The sequence below is a fragment of the Crocuta crocuta genome, unplaced genomic scaffold (genome assembly GCF_008692635.1).
Source record: "Crocuta crocuta isolate KB4526 unplaced genomic scaffold, BGI_CrCroc_1.0 scaffold971, whole genome shotgun sequence".
Taxonomy (NCBI): Eukaryota; Metazoa; Chordata; class Mammalia; order Carnivora; family Hyaenidae; genus Crocuta; species Crocuta crocuta.
In genome coordinates, this window is record NW_027527401.1 from 744,317 (window position 1) to 754,977 (window position 10,661).

At 68.0% G+C, this 10,661-nt stretch overlaps 1 protein-coding gene across 1 annotated transcript in view; it reads left to right on the forward strand.

Moving 5' to 3' along the window:
• Positions 1-3,667, forward strand: part of SOHLH1 (spermatogenesis and oogenesis specific basic helix-loop-helix 1) — a 7,706-nt gene extending 4,039 nt beyond the window's left edge. The window contains exons 3-8 of the mRNA XM_077753208.1: positions 98-233; positions 530-651; positions 737-849; positions 1,796-1,982; positions 2,452-2,522; positions 3,346-3,667. Coding sequence (XP_077609334.1) covers positions 98-233; positions 530-651; positions 737-849; positions 1,796-1,982; positions 2,452-2,522; positions 3,346-3,563 — 847 coding nt within the window. The 3' untranslated portion in view covers positions 3,564-3,667. The remainder of the gene's footprint in view (positions 1-97; positions 234-529; positions 652-736; positions 850-1,795; positions 1,983-2,451; positions 2,523-3,345) is intronic.
• Positions 3,668-10,661: the final 6,994 nt, after the last annotated feature.

The following is a 10,661-nucleotide window of genomic DNA, read 5'->3' on the forward strand; positions in this document are numbered from 1 at the left end:
TTCTTCAAGCTGGAGACCCGGAGGTGCCCGCGAGGAGGGGTGACCTGGCTGCCAGGGCTGGGGGTGCTGATGGGCCTCGTTGCTTGTCCGGAAGCAGGAAGCGGATCTCGGTGAGCTGCGAGCGCCTGCGGGCCCTGCTGCCCCGCTTCGCCGGCCGGAGGGAGGACATGGCCTCGGTCCTCGAGATGTCGGTGCAGTTCCTGCGGCTGGGGGGCGGCCAGCATCAGCCCGGCGTGAGTGCCGCCCGCGGGCACCCTGCAGGGCAGTGGCTGCGGGTCTCAGCCCAGGGAGGCAGCTCTGACCTCCCTGCCCCTGCCTCCCCCAGCCCTGCGCGCCCAGCAGGGCAGGTGTGACCTCCGCAGGCGTGTTTGTGCTGGATCCGCCTCCACCGGTGAGGCAGGAACCCCCCCCCCAGCGCCCGCCCCCCGCCAAGCGGTCATCACTTAAATCCCTGGTGACGCCTTCTCTGCTTTTCCAGCCCAGAGTCTGCACTGGGGTGATTCCCTAACCACGTCCGTCCCAATTCTAGGCTCTCGCTCTGTCCGAGGAGACGTGGCACAAGTGGCAGAGGGACATCTTGCAGCTGGCCCTGTCGAGTCCGACCTCAGCAGGCGCGCCGGACTCCGGGGTGGCGGTGCCGGGGGCGACTGAGTGAGTGTCCCCCGCGTGGCCAGGGAGCCCGTCAGGGCAGCAGACGCAGACTGTTCAGGGCGCCTTCTGTGTTTTTGTCCTTCAGGCCTCAGGCTGCTCCTCGCCGTGCGACCGCGGGTGTGGCCCAGGCCCCGCCGGGGGCGGCCGCGGTGCTGGACGGGCCGCCGGGCCGCCCCGGTGAGCAGGAGTGCAGGGCAGGTCTGCTCCTCAGTGGGGCCCGGATGCTTACTGTCCGTTCTCTCGATGTGACAAGTGCGCTTGTCGGGGGAGCGTGGGGGGAGACCCCGCACCGCCCTCAGCTGCTGTACAGACCTCAGGGCAGGGGTTGCCTCGAGGGGCGGGTGTGCGGGGCAGCTGTGAGCGGTGGCTGTTCTCTTTGTCCGAGTGTCTGCTGGGGAGCAGCTGCCAAGCCAGCAGGTCTCTTCACTTCTCCCCAGGGAGGCGCCCCTGCCCCTCCTCTGCCCTGGGCCTCGCGTGCTCCCTGGGTCTCCCAGGAAACACGTTGGCCCCCGCTGTGTCCAGCTCTCTCCAGCGGCCCCCACACTGCCCTGCTCTCCTCGGGTGCCTTTTTCATTGTTTTTTTCTGTAACCGAGTGAGTCACCGGCTGTGTTCTCTGTGCTGTGCCAGCCAAGCCTGCGGGCACCTCTGACGTCTCCCTCGTGCTGACCCCGCACCCCAGCTATTTGTCACTCCTCGGACACAGGTGCTGGTGATTGCCCTGTGCCAGAGTCCCCAAGTGCCACGGCGGGGAGGATGTGTCCGCCAGAGAGGGGAGGGGGCTTGCTGTCAGGGCTGGTGGCAGAGCCAGGGCCGCAGGCAGGGCGTGAGGGTGCAGAGGTCACGTGCCAAGGGAGCTAGGTCTGAGAGTGGAGGCCGGGGTCAGGGATTGGGGGCAGATGGGGGTAGGGTCCCAGCTCTGTCCTCCGTGGGCCTGCCCTGAGGTCAGCGGGGTCTCTTCTGAGAAGCGTCCCTGGCCCCTGGTGCATAGCACCGCATCCCCGGCCTGTCCCTGGGGTGTCTGTCTGCCTCCTGTCCCCGAGCTTCTCGTGTCCTGTGCAGGGGCAGTGGGTGGGGGCGGGGGCCTTTCGGGGAGGGCTGCTCCCCACATGGGGAAGGCCCACCTGCACCTCCCTTCTCTCATAGAGCCTCGCAGCCTGGCGCCCTGGCCCTCGGACCCAAGTCCCCGCAAGGCCCTGAGGTCGCCTCCACTCTGGCCTCCCCGCTCCTGGCAGCCACCCTCCCCTCTGGGGAGCGAAGAGGCTCAGAGCTGCCTGGGCCAGGCTGGGTCCCCGATGGAGGGGGCCTACTCGGTCACGACGCCGGCCACCGGGTGGGTGTCCTGGTGGGCGTGTGTGCCAGCCCCGCACGCCGCCTCCTAGCCCTGCCTGGGCTCTGCCCACCCCTGCCCCTGGAAGTTCGCACCCCTCCCTCGCTGTCTGCCTGGGCCACAGCTGTCAGCCCAGGCCTGTCGGAGCCAGACGCTGCCGTGTGGCTTTCTGATGCGTTTCCGAAAACATTGTCGTGTTCCCAGGCCGTCTGTGTTTCGGCTGATGGCAAACGAGTTTGTGTTTGGCGAGCGTGCACCAGCTGGGGCGTGCGAAGGGAGCGGGGCAGAGGCAGCGGGGCGGGCCAGTCTGTCCCCGGCAGGCAGTCTCGGGGCCTAGGGGGAGGGAGGGGACCCCTGTCCTTCCTACACCCAAAGCTGCCTTTGAGGGCACACGCCCTTGTGTCCAGGGGGGAGGACCGGGTCCACAGGGGGCGGGCGGGCGGTCAGGGTGCCGTGTTCCGGCCTCGTTCAGGTTGGCGTCGGGAGACGACGTGGAAGACGGGACGTCCTTCCTGCTGAGCACCGGTCCCGACTGGTGGCTGGGTGAGTGGGCGTGCGCCGCCTGGGCCACCGCTTGGCCAGATCAGAGACAGGCCTCGAGGCCTCAGCCGGTGTGGCCGAGGGGCTGGGCAGGCGGCTGGGAGCAGCGAGGAGCCAAGATCGGGCAGGGTTTCCTGTGTGGTGCCCGGTCCTGGCGCTTGTCTCTGCTTTCCTGTTTTCTCCTCGCTGGGGGCAGGGCGGGGAACACGAGGTGCCGCGTGCGCACGTGGACCCTGCGTGCGAGCACGTGAGCATGGTGTGCACGCGGGCCCTGTGTGTGAGCACGAGTGTGGTGTGCACGCGGGCCCTGTGTGTGAATGTGGTGTGCACGCGGGCCCTGTGTGTGAGCATGTGAGTGTGGTGTGCACGCGGGCCCTGTGTGTGAGCATGTGAGTGTGGTGTGCACCCGGGCCCTGTGTGTGAGTGCGAGTTTGGTGTGCCCACAGGCCCTGTGTGTGAGCCTGAGTGTGGTGTGCACACGGGCCCTGTGTGTGTGTGAGTGTGAGCAAGTGTGGCACATGGGACTGGTTGTGTTACCTGTAAGTCAGGGCTTGTGCCTTTTTTCTATGCAACGTCCCCACAAAGGCACCTGGACGGGGAAGGAGTGGGATGTCTGTAAGGTTCAGGGCTGGGGACACGCCTTTCTCTGTGGCCTGGTGGGTATTCTGGGGGCCACCCACCCCCCAAGGCCCTCGGGAGCCAACGGCTTCCAAGGCGGGCAGGACAGACAGGCAGAGGTGGGCCTCTCTGCGCCTTGACCCCGCATTTGACCGCCACACGCCCCCCAGGTCCCCAGGCTGATGTGTCCCGTCTCTGACGTTTCCAGGGTCTCTGGAGGGCAGAGGCGCCGGCGTCCCCACCCGGAGCGCGGTCAGGAGCAGCCTGCTGGACAGGGCAGAGCCGAGCTTCCTGGCAGACGCCGGGCCAGGCCCCCAGGAGCCCCTGGACGGCCCCCCGGAGCCCTGGGGCCCGGACGCTGGCTGCCCCGGCCTGGCCCCGCGGGAGGAGGTGGACAGTATCTTCCCCGACTTCTTCGCCAGCTAGGCGGCGGGACGGGGACCCGCCGCGCGTGCCGTGTCTGTGCCAGGCAGCTCATCCCTGGTTTGCAGGGTGGCTGCTCTGCTCGGTGAGGCTGGCGGAGTATTAAAAGCGGTGCGCCTGCGGAATCCAGCCGTTCCAGAGCTTTTGTGCAGTCAGCGCGGTTCGCCGGGCATGTGGCACCACTTCCGCTCTGAGCGCGGCCACCTGCCTGGGGCTTTGTTCCTGAGACGGACTTGGCCTCGTGAAGTCCCCGAATAGCCCCGCAGTCTGGGGAGGCCTCCAAAGGATGGGGACTTGTGTGCTCCGGGCCTGCTCCCCAGAGAGGCAGGCGGGAACCCCACTTTTCACGCCCTGTCCAGGGTGTCCCCGAAAGGGCCAGCTGCCATCTTTGAGGCAGGGGCCTCTGCACCCTTCACACGAGGCGTCGGGTGCCTGGCACAGAGGTCACCTGGCAGGGCCCAGCACTGTCCCAGCTGCTCCTGACCTCTGGGGCCCGGGGCAGGGCTGGGTGACCGGGAGGAGCGTCCCAGGCCCCTGGGGTCAAGGGCAGTGGACCCTGCCCTGCATGACTTTGAGCCATGGCAAAGGCAGGTGCCAGTCTCTGAGCCAGGCTGGCGGGGGGCTCACCGCCCCGGAGGCTCTGGGCTCCAGCTCCCGTGCCCTGAGCGCTCGGGGCTCCAGAGGGCTGTCTGCCGTCCAGGGCAGCGGCTTCTCCTGAGTGGGCTCCAGGCCCCATCCAGGCTGCTTGCTTCACACCTGAGTGTGTCTTTGTCTCAGTAGCTGGAAAGTTCCATTCATTCTGTCTGTGAGTCACCGCAGACAATGGTGACAAGCTAGTGGCGTGGGATGGAGGCGCTGGCGGAACGAGCCCTGGTGGAGCTGGAGGGGAACCAGGCAGGACTTGGGGAGAGGCCCCGGGGGAGGCCACAGCAGGGAGGCTCTTGCCCCAGAGCACGGTCCTCAGGACCTCCTCGGTGGTCACGTGGGGGCGTATATGCACGCACTTCTCGAGGGTAGCACGGGGTGGGACAGCGCCTTAGGCAGGGCGGGGCCCTGTGGGTGCCCGGTCCTCACCCCTGCACCCGGAGCGCAGCGCGGGTGACTGTTCGCTGTCTGGTGTGTGAGGGCCGAAGCCAGAACTGGGGCCCTGCCCCTGTGGGTCTCCCGTTCCCTGAGCCCAGGGGGGCCCGGGGCAGAGTTGTTGAGCCCCGCCTCCCCCACCTGGGAGCAGGGGTCAGGAGCAGGCTCCGTGGAAAGCCCCAGGTGGTGCTGGGCAGGCTGACCTAGAACGGTCTTACCCAGAGCCCCGGGCAGTGCGCCGTGCCCTGCGCTGACCTCAGGTCGGCACCCAGTGAGGGAGATGGGAGTCCGACTGAGGCGTGGGGGAGGAGACGCTACCCTGCCCCTCCGCCAGGCCTTCTGCAGAAGGACAGGGCCTTCTGTTGGGGGGCAGCTCCCTTATCTTGGGGAGGGGCCTGAGAGCGGTCTTGAGACCCAGGGAGAGCAGTGGTTGATCCGTGACACCTGCTCCCAGCCCCCCAGCGGGGCGAGAGTGGCCGCAGCCAGCATTCAACTCGGCTCTGGCCGTGTGGTCCCACGGCGCCTGGCCTGCAGGCTCCGGGAACGTGGGCGCAGGACCCCGTCACTGAGCTGGCGGGGACCTGGCCTCCCTCGGATGGACCGTGACGCACGGGGGAGTAGCGGGTGGGGCCCCCGTTTCGCTGGCGCCCCCCCCCCAGAGTTGGAGGAGAGCGGGGCTGCCACACGGCCTGGTCTGGTCGGGCTTGGCTGGGGCTGGAAGGAGCTTCTGGGGAGCAGCTTTTGCCCCCACCCTCCTCCTTTCCGGCCCTTTCCGAACCAGATCGCAGCCCTCGGTGGCGGTGATTGTAATTGCCTGTGTTCAGGAGTAGGTTTGGAAACCGTTCCTCGGGTGATTGCAGGCTGGTGATTATGGGCTTGTTCTCTGGGTTGTGGGGGCGGGGTGGGGCCGCGTCAGCGCCGCCTCCACGGCTCTCAAGGTGACCTGCTTCCCTCCTCACCGCCCCCGCCGGGGGTCCTGTTTGCCTGCGAGTAAGACACACAGAAGGGATGCAGCTCAGCAGGACCTCCATACCCTCAGGCCACACCCCCAGGCCCTGCACTTGGACGGGAACATTTTAGAGGGACAGCACCCACACCTGGGGTCTGGTGCCCATCAGCCTTTGGGCGGAGAGCTGACTGCTCCTCACTGTCGGCCCACCCTCCCCAAGCCCTGCCCCCCGGCAGCCGGGGCTCCTCTCCGTCCTGCCCTCCACGCCTTTCCTCTGCCCTTCCCGCTCCTTGCTTCTCCCAGCCGGGCCACTGGGGTCATGGTGAGCTGGTGTGTTGGTCGGGGTGCTCGGTGCTGCTCCGTGATTGGTGTAACCCACGGCAGTGTAGCCCTGTGGATGCTTGGATCCTGCCCTGGAGCCCCGGGGCGGCTGTGCCGGCTGCTCTGCCGCTGGGGAGGAGGCGCACCCTGGGCCCCCCTTGCCCCCAGGCTCTGATCTGGTCTTGGCAGGAGGGCCGTGTTCTCTGTCTCCCATCCCAGCTGCCCGGTGAGGGAGGGAGGGAGAGGGAATCGTCCCGAGACCCGTGCTTGGCTGGCCCGGCCTCACTGTCCCCCCACATGACACCCCTCGGGGGGCCAGAGACCAGCTGCGAGCTGCGTGCCTCCCATCGGCCCCGTGACAGCCGGGACACCTGGTCATCCCCCGGCGGGCGCAGATGTTCCCAGCCTGTCACCTGAGCACAGTGGGGTGCTCACGGCGGGAAAGGGGCCCCCAGGCCTGCTCACAGCCAAGGTGGCAGTTTTGAGGTCCCACCTCCTGCTCAGAGGATGATGGGACGGGTCCCTTTGCCCTTACTGCTCCCCCCCCCCCAGGTGCTGGCAGGGCATCTGAGCCGGGGACGCGGGCGAGCCACCCTGGGCCTGTCCTGGAGGAAAGGAGGCGGGGCTGGGGGCTCCGGGGTGAGAGCGACTCAGGCAGAGTGAGGAGGAGCAGGGAAACGGGGCACCCCCAGGCCACGACTGCGCTGCCCCGGGATGCGGGCTGGCGGCAGAGCAGATGCAGAGTGGGAATGGGAATGCCTGGGCGTCCGGGGCCCGAGGCGGGGGTGGGACTTGGAGAAACGAGCTGGAAGGCCAGGGCCCTGGGGGGCTGCAGGTGGGAATACGGCTTCTGATGGGGGAGACCCGGGTGGGCCCCGAGGAGTGGGGAGGGCCCCTGGGTGCTGGAGTGTGGCCTGGGGGTGGGGCCCCCTCTCCTGATGGGGGGAAGCTCCCGTTCGTCCGGGGCCGGTGCAGGCGCGGCACAGCAAGCCTGGCCCGAGAGACCACCTCCAGGGACCCCGGGCCTGGGACGCGCTGGGCTTGCTGTGGGGCAGGGAGCCCCCCACGGTTGGGCTCCAGGGCAAGGGGAGCCTGGGGCACCTAGGTGAGCCCCCCAGGCAGCCATGGGCGGCGCCTGCCAGGCTTTCAGGACCCCGGGACGAGTGAGGTGCGGTAGGCAGCTGCTGCCCTCGTCACTGTCCCTGCCTCCAGGGTCTCAGCCACTGTGTCTTAGAGACACAAGCGTGTGGCCAGGAGGGGCCTCTACGCTGGGTCCCGCCTGGAAGCAAGGGGCCAACCTAGGTCTCTGCTAGCCTGCTCCACCCCCTCCCAGTGTCCCGTGCCTTCGTCGCTTCTGAGCGGCACCCTGGGGAACCCCAGCAGCCGCCCCACCATGCGGACGTGAGCCCACGCTGAGCTCTGCTCACTGGGAGGGTCCCTGCAGCCCTGGCCCGTGGTCACCAGCCAGAGCACCTGCATAGGGCACACTCAGGGAGCAGGTGTTCATTGGACACACTGGGAAATGTCTCCAGAATTGGGGGCCAAGGGGAGAGGAGTGGTTGAAGGGCTTCTCGTGCACCGGGAGCTTCCGGGCCTTCCTCAGGACAATCGGGTCGTGAGGGACGCTCCTGTGAGCAAGAGGGGCAGGTGGGTTTGGGGGATGGGGGACTGACGAGGCAGATCCTGTCCCCCAGTGTCCTTGACTGGCCCTGAGCCTATCGACAGGCCCCAGCGCCCCAGGCTGGCACTGCCCCCACAGCCTTCGGGAGACCCTGTGGGCATCCCCACCCCAGGTCCTGGCCGTGGCGCCGGTAGTTAGTCTCCCCAAGCTGTCAGCCTCCAGCCACACCCCTCGGCTGACATGGTGGGTGTTCAGCGCACAGTGAGCAGCGCTTGCCCAGTGTCACCTGGCCTCAAGGGGACCCCGTGCCCGTCCTCTGGCCCCTCGTGCTGCAGCCCCTGCAGGGTCAGAGCTCACTCACCTGGGCCCGGCGGCCTCTCTGTGGTCGGGCGTGCAGCATCAATCCGTGGCAGGAGGGCACAGGGCGCTGAGCAGTAGTCCACGCCCTGCCCCCCAACCATCCGACGCTGGGCTGGGGGTAGGTGCTTACCGGTCTAGGTCAGGCTGAGGGTGATGGCCGTGCGGATCCCATGGCTCTTGCAGTAATTCTTGAACACGTGCAGGATGCCCCAGCCCACTGTGGGGGTCCGGCCTGCAGACAGAGCGACGGGCTGTTCTCCCTCAGGGCTTTGGGACAACGGGCCGTGGGTTCTGGGAGCTTGGAGACTGCCCAGGATTTTCAGGGTGCAGGTGGGGCCGTGGGGACAGGAGCTGCCGTGACCAGGGTGGCAGGGCGTGCCCAGTGGCCCCATGGCAGGCGGAGCAGAGGTGGGGGCCCACGGAGCCGCGCCCAGCCCGTCATCTGCGCCAAAGTCCTGCTGTCTCCATTCAGCGATGCCTTTGTTTACAGCAAGTGCGCACAGAGGGCCGGCGTCCCCAGGCTCGTTTAAAGGCAAGTGAGTCAATGCACCTGTGTTTGGGAGGTGCCGTGGAGTGCCCGTGAAGGTGCACCCCAGCCTCCAAACTGAGCCCCACGAAGCTGACGCAAACAGCCCTGGGCCACTGCTTGGCCTCCCTGAACGTGTTTCTGCCGCGGGGGTGACCGGTCTGTGCCCCACGGCAGCCCCCACGTGCTGAGTGCTGAGACAGAACTCGGCCTGGTGCGGCCTGTGGCTCCTGGGCGTCTGGACCTCGTGGGCCGGCGCAGGAGGTCTGGGGGCCTGATGCAGGACGGCCACCCCACACTTTGCTAAATAAGATCATCTCAGTGTTCCCTGCTGTGGGCTGGACTGGGTCTCCTGGGAGGGGTGGTCAGGTCAGGGGCCCTCCTGTCTTCTGCCGGCTGTTGGGGGAGGAGTTTGCCCTGCCCTTGCTGGGGGCGGGGGGGCGGTCCCCGGGCAGCGGGCACTCACTGAGGTTCACCATCACCGTCTCCTTCCCGTGCCTCCTGTTGTGGATGCAGAAAATGACGAAGTGGTGGGGGTCCACCTTCTCCAGGAAGATCGTGCTGTGGCAGCGTCTGTGAGTCCGGGGGTCGGGTGGGAGGCAGGGGGCGCGGAGTTCTCCACCGGCTGGAACTGGACCCCGGGAGCCCTCCTCACCCGTCAGGGCCATTGACAACTTGGTGCTGATGAGCAGTCAGGCCCCAGGAAGGGGCGGGGCCGGATGCAGGCTTCACACCCTTCCCAGACACCCCTGCAAGCTCATCCCCCACAGCCGGCAGGGCCCTCCCATGAGGCGGCGTCCTGGCTGGCGAGCTCCTGGCCATACTCTGCTCAGGAACCCCCAGGGCTCCCCACTCCCTGGACGCCACCGCCCTGGTTCGCACTTACATTTCAGCACGTACTGAAATTTCCTTCTCTTTTTTTTTTTGCCTTCGGTACGACTGGGAGACGTGCCCTTTGCCCTGGGAGAGATTGACAAGGGCCCTGGGAACCTGGCGTCCGGAAGGCACGGTGCTGGGGAGCCCTCGGTGGGGCTGGGTGGCGTTCGGCCACGCCGGACCCTGGACATGGGTGTCCTGTCCCAGGGCAGCAGGCCCCAGCCCTGCCTCGTGTGACTGCTGGCCTGGACGCCCCCTGCACCCCGAGGGGCCTGGCGCATGGCCCTGGGCCTTGGCCCCGTCCGGCACCCTCCTCCCAGACTTACCAGCTCCTGTGGACGTGGAACTGCATCGGTTGAAGGCCACGTGGATTTTGTGGATGAGGAGCGCCACGCTGGAGGCCGTCCTTAGGGGTTTCAGCTCGTCGGCTGCTCGTGCTGTTGAAAACCAATTGCCGTTGACCTGGTGGGGGTGCCGTGCTGGTGCAGGGGAGGGGGCGCTGCCCGGGCCCTGCCCCCCGGCCCCCAGCCGCCTCCCCCACTCCTGATGCCGGCAGCTGGCTACCAGGCGCTCGGTGAAGTTGGGGTCCTGGGAGCCCCTGAGCAGGGTGAGCACGAGTCCCGGCTGCAGGGTGTTCGTGGGGACGGACGAAAGGTGTCCTGAGCCTGTGGTGGTGGCCCTTCTGTCCCCTCCCAGGACAGGGTTCCTGGCCTCGGGGTGCGCCGTTACCAGTTCCCGCCCCCCCCACAACGACTCTCTATTTGTCAAGGCTGCTGCCAACGATACCGCTTGGCCGTCCCCTGCCCCGTGGGTGCTGGCAGTCCCACGCTTCCAGAAGAACAGGCCTGCCTGGGCGCTTCCAGAACCGGTGCTCCCGCTGAGCCCCGGCCCTCCCGTCACTGAGGCAGCGCGGCAGCCCTGGGTGGCTGGGGGTCTCCTCGGACAGCCTTCCATTCGTCTGAGCGGCTTGCCCGTGGCAGGGGTTCCGAGGGAGCCTAAGCGCAGCCGCCCTGCTGTGCCCGGGGCCGGATCTCCCTGCGCTGCGAGACGGCCTGGGCCGCGCTGCTGGGCGCCTCTCCCGGACCCACCTATCTGGGCAGAGCACGGCGAGGCCTGAGCCCCAGGGGAACGGGAGCAGGGCCGGGGGCAGCGGGCAGGAGTCGGAGCCCCATCTCCACGCGGTCGTGTCCTGAGCCTCCCCCCTGCAGGGTGACGCAAGCTTGGCTGGATTCTGACTTTGTGCTCAGGGAGCCCCAGGGCCCGGGGGGAGCAGAGCAGGGCCAGTGCACGCCCGGGTGGCCGTGTCCCCATGGGCTGGGGACGCTCGGGTTCTCTGCGCCCCAGTGTGCCGCCCGCTTCTCGGCTGCA